At 36.0% G+C, this 27,414-nt stretch overlaps 1 protein-coding gene across 3 annotated transcripts in view; it reads right to left on the reverse strand.

Moving 5' to 3' along the window:
- Positions 1-27,414, reverse strand: part of ZRANB3 (zinc finger RANBP2-type containing 3) — a 41,085-nt gene that overhangs the window by 3,726 nt on the left and 9,945 nt on the right. For 2 of the 3 annotated variants that reach the window (XM_056496001.1, XM_056496002.1), the window contains exons 3-17: positions 18,894-18,912; positions 16,375-16,553; positions 13,725-13,956; positions 11,914-11,999; positions 9,788-9,959; positions 9,273-9,401; positions 8,326-8,445; positions 7,464-7,583; positions 6,759-6,938; positions 5,826-5,978; positions 4,747-5,215; positions 3,620-3,823; positions 3,082-3,164; positions 1,543-1,644; positions 576-718 (exon numbers count right to left, since the gene is read on the reverse strand). In XM_056496001.1, the coding sequence (XP_056351976.1) occupies positions 576-718; positions 1,543-1,644; positions 3,082-3,164; positions 3,620-3,823; positions 4,747-5,215; positions 5,826-5,978; positions 6,759-6,938; positions 7,464-7,583; positions 8,326-8,445; positions 9,273-9,401; positions 9,788-9,959; positions 11,914-11,999; positions 13,725-13,956; positions 16,375-16,553; positions 18,894-18,912 (2,391 nt within the window). Of the gene's footprint in view, positions 1-575; positions 719-1,542; positions 1,645-3,081; positions 3,165-3,619; positions 3,824-4,746; positions 5,216-5,825; positions 5,979-6,758; positions 6,939-7,463; positions 7,584-8,325; positions 8,446-9,272; positions 9,402-9,787; positions 9,960-11,913; positions 12,000-13,724; positions 13,957-16,374; positions 16,554-18,893; positions 18,913-27,414 lie in introns of those variants that run through there. The other variant, XM_056496003.1, reaches the window with a different exon arrangement.

Here is a 27,414-nt window from a genome sequence, read left to right on the forward strand (position 1 = left end):
GCAGAGCAGTGACAACACTGAGGCTACAAATGTCTGTCAAGGAAGACCACATCAGAAAAAGGAAAAAAAGGGAATCAAAAGGTAGGCTTAAAAAGGTTTAGGTTTCAAAAAGGATCAAACACCAGTCCTTTTCAGTGACACTCAGCAAAGAGAGCCACAGTTTTGAGAAATATCATCCACAGAGAACAGAACTGCTACAGAAAAACACAAGAACTGGAAAGGGTTAGAGTTGGTTGTGAATTATGAATAAAACATTATCTCATTGATGGCAACTAATGATTTATTTCTGCTTCCAGGTGGGGAAAATAACAAGATACTTTGACCTTACTTTTCTGTTGTGGCCCTGAAGTCAGGGTTTTTTTTATTAAAAACACCTGGCAAGTTCCAGATGTTGAAACATGTAGTGCAGCAAAGCCAGAGCAGCTGCTGAATGGAGCACAGAGCAGGGCAGGGAAGGAGACACTTCCAGCAGATTCACCAGTTCAGACTTAGCATCATTCCACTGAAAGTCACATTAAACAAACCAAACTTTGTGCAGTAATTAGTAGGAGCAATTAAAACCAAGCCCCACATACCTCTTTGTGCTGCTGCCCACTGACTGCCTTTTAGACAATTCCTCAGCAGCATGAATGGGACTACAGAATATCTGACCACTTTTTCTGACAATCTTCTGTTTCATTGCTGTTAGATGAGTCCATTCTTTCACAAACCTCAGGATCTGTCAGTGAACACAACAGTGAGCAGCAGGACAGGCTTTGCACTAGCTAATTACAGTGCCATGGATTAGTGCATTCTACACTGCTCCTTCAATCAGATGGTGCTTTCAGGTACCTCTTCACACCCCCCCCATCTGTGGAACCCACTCAGTAGCTGCTTCACACAACAGCTGGTTGAATCAGTCAGGTATCCCCATTACAAATTTGAATTCTAACTTTACTGGAGAACCTACAGAAGGAATCAGTTTCGTTCCTACATGATGGTTTGCTGTTTGGAAAATCAGACTTTTAAGTTAAACAGATAATATTTCCCATTCAATTTAAATCTCAGTTTTGTTACTTGAGTACTTGTGTTTGCAGTGTTCTTCTCAAGCCCCATAATGAATGGGATCTTTATTTCTAAATTAACTGACTGTCTCTGTGGAGCTGTGCCTGACACTGCTTTGAAAACTTAGTAGACCAAAGGGAGAAAGAAGGCCTGCTCAGGCCTGCAGCTCTGATACAATCTAGAACATTCTTATTTAGAGTGTGCTCCATTAAATTCAGAACCTTTAAGAAGTTATTTTGTTGACTTTATTCAAGTTAGTAACTAATCCTGTAAATGAGAAATGAAATGATGCCTGGCTGGTTCCTTCTACTGCAATGTGAACAGCAGGCACAATAATTTGCCAGAGTAACAGACTTCATAATTAATATTCACATCAACATCTGTAAGACTGCTTTGATGAAACTGTGCCTGTATCCCAAGGCCTTAATTTTTTAAAAAGTAAGTAATCTTCTTCTGCATTAAATATTATATTGCTGTGCCAGTAGAACTTGTTCTTACCAATGCACGATTTTTTTTATTCTGGAAAGTCTCTGGTAAATCTTCCCAGTTATCCAGCTGTATGTCCAATGGAATGAAATTATGATTCAGTGGTTCACCATCCTAGACAAACAAACAGTTTTCTTTAGATGCAGTGTAGCACAATGCAGAAAAAGTAATCTGTTTCAAGTAAATTCTCCTCCCTTTCTACTAAATTTAGTCCCTCAAGGTCAAATTTTTCCAGAATTAACAATAAGGCACAGAGATAACAGCAAAAAAATGCAAGAAAGATGATTCATATTAATCTACCTAAAAGTAACAAGGCTGAACATTTTAACATTTAATAGATCTGATTTTTTTCTATGCAAATACTTCAGACACACAAACTGCCTTATATTAAACTGAAATTACAATCCTCTTGACTGAATTCTAAGGGAAATGAATGATTTGAGATAGGAGAATGTCACTTCATTACAATTTAAAATAAGAATTCTTGAACATTGTTTATCCTACTTCTTTTTTAATGTCTGAAAAAGTTCTCCACTTAATTTTTAAAAGAATAAGTTGTCCCAGTGGGTACGTCTGGCCAAGGAACTTATTGATGCTTCACAAGCATTCGAGAAGAATCAAAGCAGAATTCCCTGGTGTCTCACCACTCAGTAGATTTTGTGCAGTATCTGGCACAATGAATCTCTAATCCCAGCAAAACCCAAACCACACAATTGCCCAATACCCACCCAAAATGCATCTTTGTCTGAATAAAACATGTGAAGCTAGGCAGCAGCATATATTTTAAGTACATTTAACAAATTTTCAGATACAAGAGGAATTTTTGACTCTTTTTAACTTTTCCCAGCTGCATCAGCCTCATAAAAAAGTCTCGTCCCAAAGACTTGCCCTCAGTTATCTGCTGCTTTGGTGGCACCTGAATACACTGATTCACTCAGTAACTTGAAGGAATCTTCCCACTGGACTTTCCTATTACTTGAAAGAAGAAATTGCCAAGTTCTGACCTTCCCTTGAATAATAACCTGAAAAACTCCCAGCTGCTGGTTTCTGTACCCAGTCACCACTACAGATTAATGACAATGTGCTTTATTCAGGAAGTTAATGACTTACACAGAGCATCATTGTTGAGCTTTCTGAAAATGTGGTGGCAATATTTTATTTACTTAATGTGTCAGGATTTACTACAGTTTTTATTTGAATTTTGAATGTTACTCTATTCAAGTAATTTTGTGATAAGACACTGTAATAATAAAAAAAGGAATTTTAAATAACTCTTACTGGCATTTCTAACATATGATTTAATGCATCAGCCCAATTCTGTAAGTCAAGAGAAGTGTTGGAAGTTATGCATCTAAGGAATTATTACTTAATTCAACTGAGAAAAATAATCAGAATGATAAACTACCTAATTTTTTTACATTTCAGTTAATACAAAAATATTAATGCTTTTACATCAAACATTACAAAAGAGAGCATACAGAAACATTTCATAGGGCAACATTTTCCTCTGCAATTTTAAAATGACAATGACTATGCATATTTCAGGCTTACCTTTGTATAGACGTGGATTCTATCAGTATTCCTGCTTGCACAAAACATAAGCCCATCATATATTTGGTATGTGTCTGATTTATCTACAACAAAAAAAATGCTGGCATTAAAAATTTTTATTCATTCATTCTACTCTGACTCTAAATATGCATCTAATTCCAGCACAATACAAGGTGCAGAGCTCAAGAAGCAAACTATGAAGGCATTTGTGTATTTTATTTTTCTGTTTCTCCTGAATGATTCATCATCTATTTTGCCTGTGACTGTCCTAAGTTCCAGTAAAACCATCCACATTCCCAGCTGCTGGTTTGACACAGTCCTGAAGTCAGCTCTGGTTTGCTCCAGGAGCTGTGTGGAAAGGCTGGGCTTATGAAAATTCAACAAATGGCTCAGGCTGAAATGAGAAAATCCCATGCTAGTGTTTGTAGTTCTGTGTTTTGGATGTGTAGGTTTTTATTTTAAAGTCATTTTTCATGTCAGAGGCATTTAATTCAGTTTCACAATGGGACAGAACTCTTCTTTCAGAGTCCCACTTTACCTTCTCCACATTCTTTTTTACTTTCTTCCCTTCCAGTGCCAACAGTTTCCTGTTCTCTGATTTCAAGAGATTGATGGGCCCCCAATTCCCCAAAATTTCCTCTTCTGCCTTCATCACTGTCCTCTGCTCTCTCTCTATCTCTCCTGGGCTCCTCTGACACTCCAATCTCAGTCTGGCTCCTGGAAGCTTCACCATTTCTCTCACCTAAAGACAAAGAAACAAACAATGTGATGATTTGTGTTACCTGGCAGGTACCTAATAACACATCTGAGACAGGAACACCTCACTGAAATACAAAGCAATGGCATTGCATTCTCTAATTTTGTTATGGTGCAATCACTTAGGAAGATAGAGCTGACTTTAATAGTAGAACAAACACATGGAACAAAGTTTTTGATTTATATAATCCTGTGCACTGAGATTAATGTTGAAATATATATGTAATAAACGTGCAGGTACAAATCCTGTATAATATACAGCTATTATATACCATAAACACAGGAAGTAGTTTTCCAGGCATTGATTTATAGCTGTTGTCCTTATTTGAACAAGCCCAGAGATTTGGCTTTGCAACTAAAGTGAAAAACATCGACATATATTTATAAAAATGTTTCATTAATTTTCCAGATAGCTTAAATAAATTTAGAAAAAGAATTCTACTGTGAGCTACTGGAGAAAGAAAAGCCATATTTTCCAGATAATGTCTCTCATGACAAATACACAATGCTCAAGTTAATAAAACTCCAACACCACACTGCTTAGTTTTGAAAGGTAAAGAAAAGATTTGCTGTTTAATCGTTACCAGAATAACCATAAACCTCTAGGAAGATAAGAGGGACACTTGCTGCAAATAAAACAGAGAATATATTCTTCCTCATGGAATTTATATCCTGTTAACATTTTATGGGCATTTTTCACTTGTTTCAAGTTAGATTCATGTAAAAGATCCTTGGGGAAAGCAAGTCTAAGGAGGATCACTTGAAAGGTTTTTATTCATGTAAAGACACAATTATTCCTATTTTCCTGGATTTCTGTGTAGTCATAGGTTCAAAACAATTGTATTTTCTGAGCCTGATCACAACTGAAATGAAAAATGCATCCTTCCCTCTGCAGCACCCCTCACTCACCATCCCTGCTCTGGGGCAAATGGCACATCTCACAGTAAGGCAGCAGAGCATTGTTAATATAAGTGCAAGAACTGCAGTGCCAAACTTCATTTAAAGTTGTAGCTTCACTTGAAGTATTTAAGCCACAAGGACGGAGTTCACTGTTTTTTTCTGAAAACAAAGAAGGCTTTTTTCCAGTCAAAGATGTTTTCTTTTTACTACTGGAGCTCACTGGGGTCAATCCACTTATGCTCTTTGCTCTTTTGGCTTCATGTTCACAAGCATCTTCATCACAAATTGTCTCCACCTCACTTATTCTTGTAGAATCCAGGTTTTCACTGCTCTTCTCTGCATCCTCTTCTTTTGTGACTGCAGAAGATTCTGAATCATTATATAACAATTCATCACCAGAAAATCTTTTGCGTTTTTTCTCAATGGAGGATTTGGGGGAAAAGAAGGAACGTATGTCATGCTGTCTGTCCTTTTCAAACTAGGGAAGAGGAAAGAATAAGAATTACAGAATCATTTAGGCTGGAAAAGACCTCTAAATCTCATTTATGACTGCATCAGAAAGTCTTAAACAAAAGATATCTTTAATGAAAGATAACTTCAAACAGTGAGCACAAAAAGCAATCCAACATTCCACTCCTGATTCCATAAAAGTATTTTCAATATTCTCCTGGAAGTTCTGAAATGGTACTACCAGAAAACAGGTACAAAGAACTCAAAAACTGTGTACCTTTTTTGAAGATGCTTATTACAAGGAAAGGCTTTCAAACACTGTTTTAAATATTAGTCCAATTAATTCAGCACAGTTTGCAAAGATGCCATTTGAACAGAAATTAACTGGTCTTATCTGACTCTGAGGGTGGCTCAGTCACTTAAACAAAAAGATCACACATCAGAAGATGTAGATGACATTTATTCCCCACCACTTTTCCCAACTTCACCTAAGTTTTAAAATGGAATTTACCTTACTTTTTCCTACTTTTTTGGTGTTTCTCCATTAGTAATGTCCGAAGTTCACAAAAAGCTGAAGCAAATTACTATTACAATTTTTTTTTAAATTAAAGGAAACAAAACAAAGTTTCAAGTCTTACATGTGTAAATAAAAGTTCATTTTGGAGATCTTCTAAACTTTCATTTGGGCTCCAGGTCTCAGCAAAACTCAAAAAATCCCATTTGTCCTTATCACCTTCTTCAGCCTGCATTTTCTCTTTCTTGCCATTCAAGGTGCTGCCTGTGACTTTGGCCTGCAGGAAGACAATAATGGTAAGTGCTGAATTTAGCACACTGCAACCAGTGAAGCTGTACACAAAATGTCAGTATTTACTGAAGATAAAAGAGAATATATACACTGTGTACATCTCTAACAGCCTTAACATGTTTTGCTTGGCATGTGGACACAAATACAGGCAGAATTACTTAGTGACAGAACTTGTAAGGTAAATTGATGTTGAATTACTGTGCCTTGTTTAAGGAGACTCATAATGCACCAAGCAGGATGAGTTCTAAGGACCGTTCTAAACTAAACCATTTTATAATTCTCCAACTGCTAACAACAAGTGGATGATACTTGTGGAAAATGTCAACAGAAGAAAAGATCAGTGCAATGTTGGATCTACTGAAAAAGAATTATCTGAGAATGCCTCTGCCTCTCAAAAACGAAGCTTACTTTAGGCACAACATTCATTCTGTTAAAAAAAACACACAACAAATTTTAGCTGTTTTGAGTGAGCTGAATGCCTTAAAATTGTAAACTGAGAAACAACAGCAATAAAGAGTTAGAAGATAAAACAACCATCTCCTGTGGATATGAACCATCCCATTCTCTTTAGAAAAGACTCATTATCTTTGTATCTTGAATGAAGAGCAAAAAGCTAGAAAATCAGAACATGGACATTTTGATGATCAACAGTTGCAGATTTATCAATCTGTCTTAGAGAGTGCTCCAGATAAACAAGACTTTTGTGGCACTGGAGTGCAACCCCAGGCACAGGGAGCTCTGATCCCCTGGCCCAGTGCACACCCACCTTGCGGTTCAGCATTGCCCACATGAGGGTGTCCATGGTTCCTCGGGCAATCAGGAAGTGAATGTTCACAGAGCTGCACTGCCCAATGCGGTGTGCTCTGTCTTCTGCTTGCTTGATGTGGCCTGGATCCCAATATAATTCAGCAAACACAACGTGAGTGGCAGCAGTGAATGTTAAACCCTAAGCAGAATAAGCAGATGCATTCTTTAAAAAAAAGATACCACACACAGAAAACAGAAACTGATTATCTGATTATCTTTAGCTTCAACAAGCTAAAGGTTGTACAGGACATATTCCCTCATGGAAATAAGAGGGTAGTCAATGTGGTCCTCAACAGCAGATTTATTTTACTGATTCTTCCTTGGACGTCAGATTCAAAAAATACTTCAATATTGTGAGAAGACTGCATATTGCTTTTCATTATGGAATAACATCTACTTCTTATTAATCTGGTGCTTGTGGAGAAATGGAGTTTTTCTAATTATTCAGGAATGAGATACTGCTGCTTATCATCATTTAGCTCAAGTAAATTCAATAGAGGCTTAGAACAGTTAACATGATTAGTGCAAAGAAATGAACACAGGGTCTACAAAGGAGAAATTGCTCGAAGATAAATTGCCTTCAGTAAACCACTTCAGTCATCAATGACTTCAGTAGCTATATTCTTCAAGTGTATTAGTTCACATCTTTTTTGTTCTGCCCTACCTGACCAGCTGCCTGAATACTCAAAATAGCAACCCGGGTTTCAGGGTCCTTCTGAAACTGATTGACGAGGTGAATCCTCTCTGCAGAGGGAACACTCCCATCTATTCGGATGTAGCGAGCCTGTAACATCAGAACAGAAATTAAATTACATCATCAGTGTCTGTTTTCAGACCCAACCCCTCTTGCCCCCCAGTAAAAATAGGAAAAGGACTGTTTTATTCCTGTCATGGGGATCAGGATACATCAGCACTCTTTTACCCTTTGATTTAAAATTAAGTCTCTATCTAGAGAAGTGCAGACTTTGTATTCTCTATTTGCAAAAGAAAATAGAATGAACATGGGATCTTAAAATGAAATATTACACAAAAGAATCTGGAATTACCCTGACACCATTTTTTTAAATGCCAAACAGTTAAAAATAATAAAAACACAAAATAGCAAAGTTAGCCACCATTCCCTAGCAATAGTTGAGAGTCCACGATCAAAATAAGGTGAAAGCTGTTTGCAAACATTTTTATTGCTTTGAATTCAACATTCAGGTGAGATGATAGTGTGCAGTTAAAATCCCTCAAAAACAAGACAGAAGCATACTTGTGGAAAAATGTGGAAAACAATTGCCTACAACATTGATTTAATAATAACAATAATAGTCATACCAGATACAAGTGTGTTTACATCATCCTTAAACACAAAGCAGCTCTTCAGAACCACATGATCCCTTTTAATCCAGTGGCACTGATCCATGTACACATAAAATCCTTCCATTCCTGTACTCGTGTGCAGTTCTGCTGAATTCAAACACAGCTGACAGCCATTTGTGTAAGTGAAGGAAAATCTGTGTGCACATTTGTTAAGGCTTTACCTTGCTCTCTATCACTGCCTCTGTGCAGGCTTGCAGCATGCTCAGGTGATGGGCAAAGACCAGGAACTTCAGTTTGTCATTGTCAAGCATCATTTTGATGTAGTCCTTGACTGCTCCTGCCTGCAGTGAGAGTGTTTTCATTAGTGAGACACACAAAATGTTCAAAAAGACAGTTTTTGTTTTCATGTCTTTCAATTCCTTGTAACATGAAAAGGTAAATTTTCATATCTTTTCTTATCCATGTAAGGCTTTATCAAACACTGACATTGCTAAGAATCAAATAATTCAGATTAATTTTGTTTAAAAAAAAATCACAACTCAGTGTCTTTGAGAAACCCAACTTACTCTTTCAGAGAAAAAAACCCCCACATTTATCCTCAAAAGATCATATAATTACATAGCACTTCTTCCAGATTAAGATGTAGATAAACCCCCTTTTAATTCAGACATCATTATCTGATGTTTTAATCCATATTTGAGAGAAACAAACATATTTCAAACAGACAAGGTAATATTTAATCAGAACTTCTGTACCCACACACACAAAGCCATATATCAAAACTGAAAGAACAAATTTGATATGTTCGTGATACCACAATCATAAAATATTGCTCTATTTAAGCATTCATAGAATTCTTCTGTGTCAAATGTAATTTTCAGTATCTTTTGAAAAAGCTATTAAAGCAATGATGACAGTTAATAACAAAAATTATCAGTGATCAACAGTTAATGCAATACACACTGCTGCAGATTTCTTTTTCCATTGTAATGCAAGGGGTTCTGCCTACTCCATAAACATACAGGGGAAAAGAGTGTTTCTCTAAGTCATGATTACAAAACAAACCAAATAACCTCATCTCGTGTTCTGGCCAATAAAACCAATTTTATGAGGTTATAAACACACACTGGGTAATATAGGGACATTAAGGGAAGACTTGAAGGCTCACCTTGGCAATGGCTGTTTCCTTATACATGCGTGTGATCAGACTCATGACTTGAGAAAAGTGGCTTTCAGTGGCATCTGAACTTGGACTTCTCATTAATCTCTCCCACTCTGCAAAAGTGGCATTCAGATTCTAATTGGCAGAAAAGACCAGTGGTTAGACACAGAGTACAAAGCATGTTCTACCTCAACAAGTACGTTTCAAGTGTGAAATGTTTAGGAACTTTGGAGAACTCCATCAAATTTGTCTAAAAGTAAGTGTAGGATTCAAAATTTCTGGGAAAAGAAGAGAGAAAAGAAGATTGTACTAGAATTAGAACAAATGCTATCATTTATGAAAAAATTGCTGTATTAATGTTTTTTGTGTTATATTTTAACAACAGTAAGAGATACTCTGCTTCATACTCACACAAGTTTTGTAACTACATATAATACACATGCATACATAAAAATACATATCCATACATAGATATTGCCATTTATTAACAAATGTATTTTTAGTAAAGGTGGAAAATTTACTTTTGCTGCAGCTTGTGGCAGGTCAAATGGAATACGTTGCCTGACTTTGGGAGGCAACTGAGTTAGGACATCTTTTTTCAGTCTTCTGATCATTATTTCACTTAGAAGTTGATGTAGTTCCTCTAAGTTTGAAGCTCCTCTATAATCCCATTGCCTTCTTTTACCAAAAAATCTGAAAATGATAAATAAATAGAGAGTGTAAAGATGAGACCTTCCGAATTCACTAGAAATCTTCAGTACATAATTAATTTTAAAGCACACAACTGAATGTGAAAGTGTGCTTCAACTTCTCAGTGCCCACCACTGCCTGCAGGAGTCACTGCCCATCACCTGCACACAATCCTCTATCTATTCCCAGCTTCCCATACTTCACTGTCCGCAGGAAAGAAAAGTTTCAGGTTTAATTTTGAAACTCCTGTTTCAACAGACTAATGAGAATAATATACCACCAGGAGAATAATCTTTATTATATTACAGACAGGAAAGCCATAATGAAAACTGCAAATATTACCATCAATATTCCTTTTTTTCCCCTCCCTAAGAATTCCTTCTTAGTTGCTGCCAGAGTAAAGCTTAAGCTATCATCTTTAAAAGTAAAACTATTTAATCAGCATGGTTAAATAGAGGAAGAAGGTTTAACACTAAGAAGCTAAAGGCTGAAAAGAGAAAGAATTTATTAACTCAGTCTTCCCTATTCTTTCCTTGCTTTGCTGTTTTTAGGAAGTGTTGCAGCAGGAACAGCAGCTTTTCTCTGTCAGCATCATCAGGAGACAATAAAATAATGAACATGACAGAACTGGAGAAAAGCCCAGGTAACATTTCCAGGGCCAGAAGATTGTGTTACAAGCATGTAATTTGTATTGAAAGACCAAACAAACAGCCACAAACTCCCCACAAAAACCCTCACAATCATTTAGAGATTTTTAAGCCTTACTGACTTTATCAACAGTGCTCTAATTAGCTGAATTAGCTAAATATAATCATTTGGGAAAGGGGCTGAGGGAGTCACTTCTGCACTGGTGAAGTGGCAATGGCACAGATAGAAGACAGCAACATCCTTTGCTCCTATCCCTTCCTTGGTCTATTTATATGCCTGTCCTTACAAAGGTCTCCTCCTGCACCCTCAGCATCAGGGATATGACAGAATTGGCAGGCTAAACCTCACAGAAATAGTTTGGACTTTATCTTTAAAACAGGTGTCCATGGATACCTAAGGAAAAAAACACCTATATTTTCACAGGAAGTACTGCATAAAATAATCTTATCAAGTTTATTACCACATGATGTTTTGTTCCAGCCAAGTCATGAAGAAAAAGTTATTCACTGAAAGCTTGCCAAACCCTGAACTTGATTTTTATTCCAAAAATAATATAATCATCTATGATTGAGTAGCTAACCATGCTGTACCCACGCGCACTTGTGGTGTGAAAATTACAGATGCATTCAGTCAAAACATCATGGAAAAAATAGCATTTCTCTGTCTGAAAATTAGACAGTGATCTTCCATGTTATTTGAAGTTAAATACTGATAAAGTGCATATGATGGAGGGAGAAAAACAAGTTTTATGAAAATGAAGCCATGTAATTATTATTGTAAAAAATTAATGTAAATGCTAGCCAATTTAGCTGACAAAAATCTGTTATTCTGAATACATGCAAAGTTGTAGGTATGAAATCTTTAGCTAAGACAGTCAGCCTGTGAAATACAGAGACAAGTACTGGACTTTTTTCCCATCCAAATGTGGTGAGTTAGCAAAAACCTGGATCCCATAATCAAGAGAGATAGAAATTACTACATGACCATGAACTTAAGACTGAGAATCAGAAACTCCAGTTCAGAAGGTAAAACCTCTACAGCTCAACTAACAACAGTCAATGTATAAATAATTTTACTTAACAGAATGCTTCAACTTGATTTCAAACTTTAACAGCATTAATTCATTAATTTAATCAGTGTCATCCTTTTCCCAATGCTCTCTGATTGAGGAAATGGTAGCTGACCTTGAATTTCAAAGCAAGGTGTTGTGATAGAGCAGTAGAGGTACCACCTACTGATTCTCTCACTTGGCATGACAAGAAAAATCAAAGATATTCATAAGAATGTAAATAAGCAAGGGCAGTAATACCTGACACGAGCATCACAGTATTTTTTAGCATATTCATTCCAAGTTCCAAACCTTCTTGGAAACAGTGCCTCAATCTGCATGAAGAGCTGTATAAAAAATTAAATAGCAACAGTGAAATGTTAGGAGTTGCCTGTGAATGTAAGACTAATCAGAAATAACCAATACATGGTTCTTGTGCTAAGTTTATATTAATATTTGTACAAAGCTACTCAGCTTGGCCTGCATGAAAAAGAAATTCCACAGGATACAGGAGTCTTCAGAGAGGACAGTTGTGGGAAGCCCTTAAAGAACAGAGCACTCAGGCCACTGTAACAGCACTGACATCTTGGAAGACTCCCATTGAACAAGAAAACATGGATGAGATGAAGTTATTCCTAAAAATACAGTTTTTATCATTTGCCAGGTACATGGGCTCCTGCAAAGCTTCACTGCAGGTATTGCATGAGTGGTCTGCTTCCTAAAATACATGAAAAACCTACTCAATTCTTAAGTTTCACTTCAAAAAATGGACAATATCAATACAGAAATTTCACAGCTTTTTTCCCTGCTGAGTACCAGGAGATAAATACCAGTTTAGATGACCTTAACCAGAAATAATCCTGCTTTACAAGCTGTTATACTGTCAAAGCTTCCTGGCTTCTGAGATCATTTTCTATACATTTAAAGACTTTATACAAAGATTCTGCTTAAGACAAAGAACTGATTAAAGCACTTAATACTTTTTATACTCTGCCTTGTAAGCCACTGAAGAACATCAGTATCACTAAAAAAATAATGAATTAATTTAAAAATCAACTTATTTTCCATTTGGTCATGAGTTTTGATCTCATTGCTGTGGTCAAGGACAGCTTGCATGGAATTTCCTTTAAAGACCTTTAACAATAATGCTGGTCTCAGTATCCGTGTACTATATAAAAGTATAACACTAACTTCAATTCTTCATCCAGGGTTGGTTGCAATGTCTTTGTACAGCAAGTATTAGTAATTATCCAAGCCCATAAACATAAATGTTCATATTAAATTTTTAGGTAAGTACTCATGATATACCAAGCCCTTTTCCATACCATGTAGATCTTCCTCAAGTTATCACCTCTTCGAATATATTAAATTCATAAAGGGTCTTGGCATAAGTTCTATTTACACAGTGAGGAATTCTGAAGCACAAAATATTACTCATATAATTTTAAGTTTCCTGAATACAAATCAGCTCTTATATTCCCCTACATTTGATAAATAAAGGCAGATATCTTGGGTTCAGTGTAAAACCCAGGAGGGTTTTTGTTATCTCTCTGCTCCTCCCTAATTCCATAAGCTGACCTTCCTTCAAAGGAAGGTCTGTTATTCTGGATGTGCAACAAGCACAGCCTGTATTTCGTTCCACTCAAGTGAATATAAGGAATATTCGAAAGACCAGTCATAAACTAAGAACTACCTTTATCAGATGATGAAGTAGAAGATTTAATACAAGATCTTGTCTACCAAAGACTCCCCCACCCAGAAGAAACAAGCAGTTCTCTGCTTAGGCTCTTTATTTCCTATTTCACCAACGATCAGTCTGTAAAATGCAAGATTAATTCCTTACAAGAAACACTGTCTCAAGTCACTTGTGCACAAGTTTGACATAGGTTTGTAAAATCAAATCAAACAAAAGGACATTAGTTTTGTTTCTCATACTTGTCCTTCTTAAGGCAGCTAATGCACCTTTTCATGCCATAATTAATGTAATTGAACATATTAAAAAAAACCTGTTCATTTATAACTGATACCATCCTCAAAAACAAAACCAAAACAAAACACAACATGTCAAATACCTCTTCAGGTCTTCCTAGAGCAGGAGTTCCAGTAAGGAGAACAGCTCTGAGAGCCTTCTGCACAATTGGTAGTAAAATCTTGCTACGGGTGGCATTTCTGGATTTCATATAGTGTGACTCATCAATCACAACCACCTTAAACTTCTGCCTGTACAAAGTGTCTACCAAAGTCTGTGCATCAGATGTTAACAGCCCATACCCCAGAATCGTTACTTTGCTCGTTGATATTCCTCTGAAAGAGAAAATCCACAAGTTTTCTTAGGACATTTTTATTGTAGGACAATTAATACAGCAGAGAGATTATAAAAAAAACTGATCTCAGAAGATATGTTTCTCTCCTTTTGGATTGATTGACATGTGGGCTGTCAGGCAAACAACAACAGCTTTTAGTGTTTAAAACATCTCACACTTACCAACCACACACATTTCATAACCATTTTCAGAAGACACCCAATGCATTTCAAAGGAATTTCATTTATTCATGCATTGCTTCACCCTGTGCTCCTTTCTAGGGGCACCCCATTGGAAAAATCCACTTTGCGGACAAAAGGTTACACACAAACCAAGATCTTCATTAGCACCCAAACACCTGAAGTAATCATGTCTCTGTGCAAGCTTTCTATTGCTCTGGGTACAAAGAGTCCCCTCACCAGCAGCCTGACAGGACTAAGCAGACTTAGTCTGTGTATTTGAGAACTTTGAAAATACAGACTGCTCTGAACTTCACCACCTGGAAAAACCATTCCTGTCAGAGCTGTTATCCAGGTTTTTTGCTCAAACAGAACAAGAAGAAAACAAAAAAACTTGCAAGCAGGAAGTCCACATGGCACAAGATGAAAAATTAGTCTTTAACTGAAAATTAACTTTTTATAACCAATTTCAAGATGTATACAGGTCCAAGGCATAAATTGATTTTAAATCACTAGGGAGCACTGTGGCCCTTCAGGAGCAGCACAAGAACTCAAAGCTGTTAGAGAAACAAGTCACCAGGATGGAGGTCATAGCTGTACCCATCTGTCAGACACCACTGCCCTGCTGGCATCATTCCTGTTTGTTCTTCAGTAGCAAGAGATCAAGAAACCAAGCAAGCTGAAGTTTCCTTAGGGATTTAAGAGGAAGAAAGTAAATGCAGCTACTCATTCATGCTCCTGGATATGGAAGGTGCAGTGGTTGAGCACTGGCACTGTGGGCACTGCAGGCTCTGGCTGTCACTGTACAGATAAATGTAGCAACCAGGAAAGCACAAATTTCCCTTACCTTTTCTGAAGGGTACATAAAAAAAAATTACAAATAAACTTACCTGTTTTAGTGGAACCAATTTATTCAAGAAACTTCCATTTTCAAAATTAGCCAGAAATTACAAACCTAAACTGATGTCTATGTTTATTTTAACCTGTTTTAATCATGAAGTTAACACTCAAGCAGTAAACTTAGTTCTTGAAGTTTTGAAGAAAAAGTATTAAACCAAGAGAAATCAAAGCTTAACATATGGAAGCAGAATTTAACAAAATGCTAAACCAAATTTGGCAGCTTTAGTTTTGCATTTTCTTACAAATGCATGAAACGCTTTTTACTGTTAAAATATTAATTAGCTCAACAGCAACCTCACTTATAGCTACGAAGCCTCCTGGGAGTTAAATGAGCAGAAACCCAAGTTTTCATCTTTCCTTGATTTTGAATAAAAGTGAGTAACAATTGTTTAGGTCTACTCCTCTAAAAAAATCTTAAAAAGAACAGAATTTCATTTGCCATTTAATTTTCCCATCATTTTTCCTAGTCCACATTTCCCCTTTATGAATCCAGCACTATAAACACTGAGTGCCTTTTAGATAAATACCTTTTAAAAAAAATCTAATTTTAGTTTCCATATTCCTGTGATGAACTTAAATTTTGACTATCAGTAGGAATTACCCTTTGATGAAGCTTTAAAGATGCATTTTCAGTTGGATTTCTGTGGTTACCAGGAAGGTTCCAAGCAGCACATCTTGGCAGTCAAGTCACTCTGATATTCCCAGAAAACACGAAGATTAGTCTCCCTCACTTAGAACAACATCTAAATATTACCATAAAATCAACCAAGCCATTTACAGTAAAGCAGACAAAAAACACCCTTGCAATTCAGGGTAATAGGAGAGTTGTTCTAATAACACCCAAGACATAGTCTCTCTGATGAATTCATGCTATTAAATCTAAAGATAGAAAGTGTAGGTCATGATGACCTTTTTCAGTTATTTAGGGATTACTTACTCAAACTTACAAATTTTCTCAGTGTGCTAAATGGAATTCTAACAGTAATTACTTTCATTATTTTGTAATGTACACCAGAAGTTCTCCAAAAATGTTTTACAGAAGCTAATGAATCCATCAGAGTTGAGAAACTGTGTATGTTCAATTTGAGACACACTGAAGTAATCTAATTTTCAGCAGACAAGCATTTGCTACTTGCAAAATGCAGATCCTTCAGCTTCTAAGAAAATGAGTAACTAAGAAAATGAGTAATACAAAAATAGAAAACTGGAAGGAATGGCTGATACCACAGAGGATGTATCTGATAGCCCAGAGGGTGTTTCTGATGGCCCAGAGGATGGCCCTGCCTGAGCAGGGGGTGGTGAGCAAGACTTGCTGGAGGAGAACAATACACTGTACTCACCCAATATCAGTTTTGTTCTGAATGATGCTAATGTCATCTGGAGAGAGTTCTGGAATCCATTTCTCCATCTCATCCACCCAAGGGTATCTCAGAGAGGAAGGCACTACAATTAAGAGAGGCCATTCATTTTTATAGTAATATGAAATGGCAATTGCTTGAATTGTTTTTCCTAGCCCCATCTGGGAAAAGAAAAGAAAAGAACAACATTAAAACCAGAATTTTCTGCTCAGAAAGCATATTCCATTCAGAAGAGCCCAAAAGAATTTGCAAAGACAGAACCAAATAAAAGAAATCCAGTCAAAAAGCTACTTATATAGCATGTATTTAATTATCACTTTGTTACCACAGATCATCTTTTATGAAACAAGATTTTTCTAGTTAAATGGATTAATAGATTTGTTGTATCCGGTTAGTTCATCAAAATCAAAAGCATTTGCATTCATCTCAGAAGATTTTCAGTTCAGAATCCTAACAGGAGAGACTAAAAAGATCACACTCTAACTCGTTAAGCTACCAGAAACATTTTTAAAAGACTATGCAAAGGAAAGAAAAATATAGGATTCCTTCTTACTATAAAAACAACTTGGTCCTCAATTGCATAGGCAAATGAAGAACAAAGAGCTGTGGGAAGAGCTCTGGATTTGCCCCAGTGGGTCAACAAAAAGAAACTACTGCTCTGATTCACCAGAGCTGATGGTTTCTCTCTGGCCTGTACCACAGATGAGAAAGCCCAGAGAGTGAGAATTCAGATGTACAGATAAGGGGAAGATTCAACAAACAGATTTACATTTAACATGAAAGTACATGCTTCATATTGTCAAGGTGGGAACACTCCCATAAGTGAATAATCGTGGCAACAGATGATTGTAAGATTCAGAATTTAGGGTTTTGTTAAAAAAAAAATAAAAAAATAAAAAAATAAAAAAAAAATCACACCTCCCCCACATGCCCCACCAAGATTTTATCAAAGAATGCAGCTATTTTCTTTCCTTGTTCAAATGGTAAGAGTAGTTCCAAATTCCTATGAAACATCAAAGGAGAGATAGGATTTAAAATGCTCTGTGCAGGTTTTCCATGGAGTCCAGTGGATATTTGAGTGGATTTGCTGCCTACTACTCACAGCAGTGAAACGCAAAATAACAACTTACATCTCCAGTATTGAGTCTAAAGGAACTGAAATAAGGATATAATGAAGAGATTTCCCAAGTACAGAAGAAAACAATGAATTTTTCTACTATTACTAGAAAGGAAATAATACGAAAGCTACTGTAATACTCAGTTGTCATGCAAGTTCCCCTTGTGTCACCAGTAGTTATTAGGTCATCTGAAAACAAAATTTTGGGGGAAAATTTTGTCTGTCCCCACTCTGAGACAAAAGGGAAACATATTTGTAGATGACCTTTCAAAAAATACTAGTTTTATCTTACTTTAATCCTTACATAGTTACACAGTCCAGGGATATTTACAGTAATTCTCTGATCTTGAGTTTTCCTCCATAACTTCTCTTTACATACAAGCTCATAATACTGAGGTTTAATTTTACCAACATTTTATTTAGAGATAGGTCAGAAAGCACAGGATACACATCAGTGCACAATACTTCCTCCAGTGCCACACCTATCGCCATTACAAAATATATATGATGTTAATTTAAGAATAAATGTATCTTCCAGGACTTTTTATTGCTAACATAATTATGCACAGCTCATTTTCTAGTTCAAGGAAGAAAATAAACTGTTTTAATAAAAAAATAGCTACTGCTGATATTTTGATTTTTCCCAAGCTTCCCTTTTCCCTGAATACTTTTGTATTCTCCACAGCCCCCAGATATTTTGCATTCTATGCCAGGATGGTTTATCTCCAGATGTAATGAGATTTTTATAGTATGAGGAGATGCTTAAATCCCATCTCCCTCCTGATGTTTCAAGAAAACCCAAATTAGAATTGTGAGACTACAGCAATTCTCTTTTTCAGAAAGGTTTTATACTGTCAACACATAAAGAATATTATTATAAAAATGTTTTATCTGTGGGAAGAAACGCTGGACTCAGATGTCCAATAATATGGAATATAACATATAATTTCAAATTCATGGACACAATGAATTTCACTTTTAGTACTTGATCAGCACACTTTTAAAAATTCATCTTTGGAAACCATATCTGTTAATCTCTTTGGGCCAGGAATATCTAATAATACATTAAAAATAGCTAGCTATTCAATTATGAAGAACTTTAAAAAAATCAACTGAGTCAGTGTTTTTAAAATGTAACAGTACAGGAGATTTAACCTACAATTAAAAGTAACCTTTTAAGTTTTTTCAAGGATTCTTCTAAACTTATGTCAGGTTTCAATATTTCCCTCACTTAGGTATTTTCAGGATATCTGCTAACTGTCACAGGAATTAGGATTCTTTCATTAACAGCCTTTCTGCCCACACCTCTCAAACAAAGTCACATCTGCACAAAGTGCATTAACACCAGAAAAAACAGTGTTAGAGGAACAGGAACATCACTTACCTCATCAGCAATCATGCATCTAAATAAGAAACAAAAACAGGAGAAAAAGAAGAAATTAATACTGAATATAATACATAAACCAATACTCACAAATTCTTTACCATAAATTTAAATTCTGTATTTACAGAAATAATGAAAGAAAAAAGGTGACTTCATTTCTTCCAGATATCACCTACAAAAAGCGAATTTGGAATGAACTGAAAATAAGTACAATTATTCTAAAAATATTTATTCAGGTTGCTGGCATTACTGCAGAACTTGCAATTGCAAAACTGAAATTTCTGCTTAGATCCAGGGATGGATTAATTGTGATCATAAGAGACACTTTCAAGGCAAGAAGTGTTTTCAATTTTCTTTTGTCTTTCAGAAACAGCAATGTTTTTGCTGCTTTATGATTAAGGATTGTTTATATGTCAGATTCATTTTAAAAATGTGCTTTCCAGAGCTGTTACATTTGTTTTGAAATAGGAGCAGGCACTCCCTCTCCCCCACCAATTGTACCAGCCAAAGTATTAGAAAATGAATTTGATTTTTTGCCCATTTTGAAGTCACTTGGCAATGCTACTCTCTGTAAAGACAATGACAACTCCGAGTCCCCAGTCATAAACAGTAAATTCTGTTCAGCACATTTACATTTTGTAAACATTAAATGCTCTCTTTGACATGAATTTCTTAAAGGTATTTTAACCATTCTGGGATTCTATATGTACTAGGTAACTCAAATATAGTGTTCCTTCCATGAAAAAATGGGAAAGATCTTCAGGGCCTTAGTGTCTTTAACAAAATTTAACACAAGAAGGTATTAGCATTCTGTATTTTGATCCAGACAAACCTTGTCAAGAAATACAGAACTGCTTTTCTAGAGGTAGCTACTCTGAAGTTGGTGTAGCTGGCCAAAAAAAAGATAAAATATTTTATATTTTCAGAACCACAGTATATTACTGTTTGCTCACTCTGCCTTCCAGTATAAATTCCAGTGTCTACTAATTTCTTCAGTTTCTTTCAACTGAGGTAATAAATGAATTCAAAATTAATTCTTATACAACTTCACTTTTTGTAAGCAGCAAACTATCTATTTGCAATTGCTTTCCAACTTTTCCCCTTAGCTGTTAGGGATGGAGCAAGAAAGAAAACAAAGCAAGAAAATGTAACTAAGTCCCCAAGTCTGCACAGATTTACAAAGGAAAAAAAAGGCAGGAAGAGAATTCTTTTTAGTGGCAACTCATGATTGTGGGGCCTTAATGTCTGTGATTTGCAGCTGGGCAAAGATGTTTATTTGCAGACAACTAACACACAATTCTAATTTAAAAATAATGTCAGTTTTTGCTCAGACTGTTTTTTGTTGGTTTTTTTTTTTCATTCAATACTCACTGTTAATTGCTTGAACTGAAGTTTACAAAACAAGTCTTTCTTTTTTGCAGATTCTTTGAGGCCAACTGCTTTCAGTACATTCATCATGCTTTTAAAAAACAGTTTCAGGCCTGAAATCAATTGGAATGCACAATAATCTACTGTTGCAGTAGTACTCCTAACACAAATGCAGCAAATGACTAAGACTACAACTAACAGCTACAGAGCAGAGACAGCTCAAGAATAAACCACAGACCTTCTTCAACAATAAAGATTATTTATTATAAGAATATCAGAGCTGAAGTACAAATGTAGCAATAACCAAGTTGCATCTGGTAGAAATAATATATGGTAAAGAGGACAGGAATAAAAGCATCCCTTGCCAATTTCTGCTGATAAATACAAATCAACTTAAATTTTAGCAGAATTGCATAAATAGTGAAATGTTAATTATGACAGTTCAGACAAACAGAAAAAGTGAGAATAGGTAAGATCCTATTGTATAATTCTTTGGCATAGCTGAACTATTTGGATGCTCCTTCTTCCTTTCAGGATAACGAGCAAAAATGAAGAAATTCAGACTGATTTATAAATGGCTCTGACAATTAGAAACTGAATAGCAAATAAAAAGCCACCAACTTTAAAACTATGTCAACCACATGAACATGTTTTCCATAAAGCTAGATTTCTTCATTAGAGTGAAATGTAGCTACTTAAACACTGACGACTTTATCTGCTGACAAATAAGAAATAGTTGTCATTCTTTCTGCACTTATTTTCAGTCTGTACTCATAAAATCTTTGGGGCAATAGAGTGTCTCCTGTTTTCCCATCTATTAACTTCCACTCAATATGTTAAGTTAAACTGTTAATGTCATATGTTAAGTTATGTAAGTTAAACTTCTCACATAGCAGCAGCAAAGTTGATGACTTTAAAATATTCATAGAAACTCATCATTTTGTTGCTGGTAAATGAAGGGAAGTACAAAGTAGCTGCCATCACTTTACCCATAATAACTCTACAAACAGAGGTTACATTAAGTGATCAGCACAGTTTTATGTTCCTCATTTCTGCAGTACCAATAGAAACAGAGCCACAGAAACACCCCTATGCTTACAGCTGGATATCTCTGGTGATATTTTGCTAGTAAGTATTCACTCTCTTCTCCTGCCCAATGATGACATTGCTTTGTCATAAATAGTTGGGATTTTCTTCCTGTACTTGCAACTTGTCCATTTTTCAGCATTTAAAATTCAACCAGACACATCACAGATTAAGATCAATCAAGTGCACTAAATTGGTTTTAAAGCTCCAGTTAGTTATCTGAATGTGTAAAGTCCTCTGTGATTATACAGTTAGTGACATGAATCACTGTTTGGATCCACATTGCTCAGACTCAAATTCCTGAAGTGCTACAGTTTTTAAATTGCTAATTTATGCCAATTAACAAACATTGACACTCACACCTGATAAAATTCTGACATGGCACACAAGATTGAGTTTATGATACACATGTAGAAGTCAATACAACTAATGTAAGTGGAAATGGAGGATACTGAATTTATGACCTAATGCATTTTAAAGCATTCATCTATGTAGCTTTTATAGTTTTAAAATAAGAATCCTAAAGATGTCTGCTTAATGTAGTTACAAAAGATAAGAAGTCCAATTTTTTTTCACTGGATTCTAGGACAATGAAATATAGCTCATAGAGAGGGAAATCATGAAAGGTCTCCAGTTCTCAATCACAACAATTAGATTTGAAGTGTAAAGAACCTTCCCATCTTTATAGCCCACACCACACAGAACTTACAAGATATCTAATAGTTAGTTGCACTAAGATGCTAAAAGCAATACTTTATATAATCTTAAAAATATGCACCCTCTATTTAGAACAAACTTCAGTATGTTCTATATTACTGCAGTCAGACAAGCTGCCAACATGGACATAAAGGTTCCATGCTGTCAAAAGCAGAAGAAACAGATCTTCAGCCACACTGAAGGGACAAATATGTATTTTTGTTTCACATATTTTGACTGCAAGAAGACAGACTTCTTGTTCTCTGAAGTTCAATTAGTCATTTCCTCTCAACTGGTAGTTACCCAATCTGAGCTTCATCATTCATATCCCATCTGTTCATATGACACCTTAATAATAGCTCTATCCAAGAATATAAATCAGTGCTATGATACGCAGATTCATATCCTGTTATAAGCTCAGCCCACATGGTCAAAAGTTTCAGAAAAGCATGGAAAAAAATCATTTGAGATGTCTCAGTTGCACTTACTCTCAGCAGCAAAGTCCAACCATGCAAAAAGCACCAGTCAATGGCAAATTCTTTCAGATTCTTTCAAATTTAATCTTTAAATGTTCCCCTTCTTCGGAGTGAATCCTGTGGCTTATATTTGAATCTCTGTCCATTCATCAAGGAAATCTGCTATTTTTTTCCTAGCAGAAAGCAGTAGAATCTCATTGAGATGCTCTGCACATGCTGCTATAACCTTGCTACTATTCATAACCCTTTTGCAGTGTAGGGTTAGCAATGGCCTTTGGACACAGTAGGATCTTTCACAAATAAAGGGAACCATAGTTTGAGCCTCCACTAGACTGTAACAGCCCCAGCATTTTGAGGTGTATTAGCTTGAAAATAAAACTACATTTTCCTTTAAACAAGCAAACACAAAGAGCTTTATGTGAGGAAATACTCTGGTGAGTGAACACATCTGCAGAGTGCAAGGTCTGCAAGGCTCCTCTATGTGCTGGTGCACCTCAGGTGCACAGAGGTCCAAAACCTTACTGCTGTTCGCTGAAAAGAACAAATGCAAACATCTGAGGCCATACACAAACCCCAGCTTTCTTCTGAATGTAGAGAATCCCATAGCTGAAGGGACCGCCCAATGCTGGATGAGTCAGAACCCCAGAACCAGACTTTCACCACTATCAGAATAGGCTTGGTACTTGATACCTGGTAAAGGTATCAAGCACCAGGCAAAGGTGCATTTAATACATTTCTAAGACAGCAAACCTTGAAGAGACACTTGAAATAATAAAAAAAAAAAAAAAAATAAAAAAAAAAATAAAAAAAAAAAAAAAAAAAAAGAAGGAACTAAGAAATAAACCAAAAACTAAAGATAAAGCCCCCTGAAAGCCCTATCAGGAAAGCTGTGCCTCTAAAAGCACAGAAAGAATTATTTTTCAAACCTCAAAAAACACAGAAAGAGTTCCTGGTTGCGTTGATGTCAAAAAGATTGGAATCAGCTTTGCAAAGCAGAAGGACAAGCAGATCTTTAAAATTTTATGCAGATGAGTTCATTGGAGAAACAGAAGGAAACTGAGGCTAAGCTCATGTGGCATATGTCATAGAGCCACACAAAAATAGCCTGCATCAGAAGGTTAATGCTCACACAGTTTTATAAAATGAATTTCAGGGAAGAACAAACATTCAAATGAAAATCATTTCTATTTCTGTGCGTCTGGGTTACATTCAGATAACCCCTTCTGAAATGTCAGTGCCATTAACCATGCAAACAATACAGCTAAAGTTTCTTTTATTAATTATGGCTACTGCAGTAAGGTATTTCTGTAAAGAGAAAGAATCTCATTTTGAACTTTGCTCTTGAGGAATATCAATTAACAACACACTGGAATTAATGTCTGTACAACCAAGATCCTACCAAGTCAAACAGCTGGTGTTAGAGGTCTCTTATAACTATAGAAATATTTGCAATAATATCCTCTCCAGAGAGTTGTGCTTCCTTACATGGTAGACTAAAAACTAAAGGGGTACAGCAATCCAATACATCTGTTGCTTGCTTGTAGGGATAATTTAACTTCTTGATTGATTTTCAGCAGCTATTTATCCAGGAAAAACCACTAAGAACTGCAGGTAGCTTTTCCAGAATAAACTCCTTCCCTTTTAAATGCATTTTCGAAGGCAAACAGTCAAAGCAGTAGCACTTCATTTTTTAAAACACTGAAAAATTTTGTTACTACTCAAGCAAATTAAAGCTGTTTTTTGTTAATGCAGGCTTTGGAACATGTTGTACAGAGGAAGCTCGAGTCTTTCTTTCACTGGTGTGGGTGTCCTGATATTCTTGGGATTCTCACCTACTCATGTGAGTCAGTTTTATATAACACTACAACATATAATTTACCTCCTACTCACAAGCCAACACTTCAGCACTAACATCTTAACCAAAGGTTATTTAAGGAATCTGAACTTAGAACATTTTTATATAAAACTGCGCAAGCAACCATTACATTTGTGTGTCAGTAATCACAGCACGCAGTCCTAAAACTAGAACAAAGAGAGCTGACTCCCTTGCAAAAATAATCAAGGGTGTTGCATCAAAAATAGTGCTCCAGAAGATGTAAGAGAAATCTTACCCTTGCTCCTGAACTACACTAGGTGCTCAAAAAACCCCTAAGTAATAAAACCCCAACCTCTGATTTAACATAACATAAATTGTCACATCTGCATTGTTAATGATTCTGAAAAGGAGTGTACCGGAGAAAGGTTGTGCTGTCTTATGCTTTTCTCCAACACTCCTCTACATGTGATTCAAAAACCCATCTAAAATGTTTTATTAGTATTTGAAAACTCTCAGACCGCATGTTCTGGTATTTTAGCTTTGGCAGAGATGTGTGGAATAACACATAACAAAGTGGTCAAGTTGAAGGTTAAGCTCAGACACGTCAATAGGTTTTTAGAATATATTAATGGAACTGTTTAGGTGAGAAAAACCTCCAGTCAATAAGACACCCAACAGTGATAGTGAAAACTCCTCATCTATTCAGTCACTGGCTTCAGAGACAAATGGGTTCAGCAGCTGACTCAATGTAAGAAAACAGAATAACTTCAACTAATTTCAGCTACTGATAATGGAAGCTGCAAATGTTAACCTTGCTGTTAACTGGAATGACTGAAATACCTGTGAGCAGCAGCAGAAGCCTTCCTTAGTATGCAGTGGCTTTCAATGAAATGTAGACATTTACCACTACTTTCCCAATAAATTCTGCATTCCCTGGTGATCTGGGACAGTTTTCCCCCTTGTGCCTGTGTTCTTCCTCTCCTTCCAACTTGCATTAATTCAGTAAGAATGTGACTCATACTCATTTAAGACCTAACTTCTATTCACTCTCATTAAAGTGACTTGTCTCAGAACTGCTCCCTTCCATTTGTCCTCTCCTGGGTGCTGTGGTTAAACACCAGCTTCTCATCATGGATTCCCACACTGCAAACCTTGCCTGCACACAGCTAACACCTATTATTTTCCCCTTTCCCCTCCCTCTATCACTGTTGACAACATACTACCTACACTTGTAGTCTTTATCTCTCCTGGTTCTCCTTTTTCATTCTAACAAATTGTGCCCTGCATTTCTAAAATCTGCATTTTCTTCTCTATTCCTGCAGCTACAAGTCCACATTTAAACCCAGGTAAATTCTCATATTTCTACCACTGGTTTTTTTCTGTTCTTAAGTCTTCCTTTATTCTTTTTCACCCCATATAGTTGCTCTCCTGGATTATATCCTAGATTCACTTACTGACAATGCATTTTTTGTTCTATTTGAATTGCTTCCCAGTTCTTCCAGCACCACTTCCAAACAAGCTTCCCTGGCTACAAAAGCTCTGCAGAATTTGGCTCAGTCTCTCATTCATACTTCCTGCATCTGAACCTCATTCTGTGAGCTAGCATCTTCATATATTCATCCCTCTCTTCCTTGGCACTTCTCAAATGTGAGATGTACTCTGAATCATTACAAACCAATGCCTTTAAAAAAATGAAATCTTTCTTCAACCCTCAGAGCTTAGTATTAACTATCTGATCCTCTTCATATTCACTAAATAGCCATCCCATTTTTGTTCCCCAGAGATTATTTCTGTGCTTTGTTCTCTAAGACTGGAGATAACTGCTCACCTGTTATAATGCAGGTTTAAGACCCACATTTATCACAAAATTGTAGTAATTTCATACATCTGAGTTGCTGAATATATTGGAATAAAATATGATTTCTTTCTTAATCTATCAAGAGACTTATGCCTTCTTTCAAACAGCTCTTTCAGGTTATCTAACTACAAACTACTGAGATTAGAAACAGAAACAAAAAAGAAGTTATAATTTTTTTTGTTCCAATCTGATCTCAAGTTCTACAAATAATGGAGACACTTGTTGATGGCACTTGATGCTGCAGGCTACCATGCACAAATTAAAATAAAAATTAAATGTTTAAAGAAATAGGCATAAACATGTTAAAAAAGAAAACAAGGTGAAGGTAATTTCTTTTTCTAAAATGAAAATTTAAGTAATTTGGCTTTTATTGAAGTCAGTGTGACTGGGAGAAATTCAACAGTAGCCTGGAAAATATTTTTGTAAGTGTTCCTTTAAACCACGCAGCTGATTCTGAAAAAAAAATTGACAATGGTAAAAAGCAGTTGGTCTTGCATTTAATCACAACATCGACTTGCAGAAACCTATGACCTTTCAAACAAAGGACAGAAAAATTAGACATAGACAGTAAGAGATATAGAGACATGCAACTAGGCTTAGTGCTTCAAAATTGAATTGAAAAACAAATCTATTCTCTTAGTCATAGCTACTATCAAAGATAAGAAACTGAAGAACAGAAATACACTGAAAGAGCAAATCAATCAGTAATCATGGATCAAAAACAGTAAAGATAAAAGCAAAGTAAAACAAAAGCTCTGGTAACTTGAAAAGGCAATACAAGACAGAAAGCAACAACTGCATCACACAGAAGGAGAAAGAAAGATTAACAGACAACATAAAACCCAGAAGCAAACTCAGTAACGATGACAAAAATAAGAGTGAGAGTGAAAAACACTTATAGGAAAGTGTAAGACAAAAGGACCTACTGCTGTAGCACAAACTAAAATGTGCATGGGAGTGCATGGACTGAACATATTTTCTCTTATTCCATTAGCTTCCAAAATCTAAAACTATAACTTAGACACCCAACTCAAATGGAAATTATACCTTTCATACCACTCAATGGATAATACATGCTAGAAAGTTAAAGAAATTTGTACAGAAATTTGCATAAGAATTTAAATAGGACTTCTATCAGAAATTCCTTGCCCTACAAAGGGCTGTGCCTGGGAATTCCAAACATTTCCATTTGCTTCCTGCCCAAGAGCTGCCATTTCTGTG

This window comes from Oenanthe melanoleuca, chromosome 7 (genome assembly GCF_029582105.1).
Source record: "Oenanthe melanoleuca isolate GR-GAL-2019-014 chromosome 7, OMel1.0, whole genome shotgun sequence".
NCBI classification, from domain to species: domain Eukaryota; kingdom Metazoa; phylum Chordata; class Aves; order Passeriformes; family Muscicapidae; genus Oenanthe; species Oenanthe melanoleuca.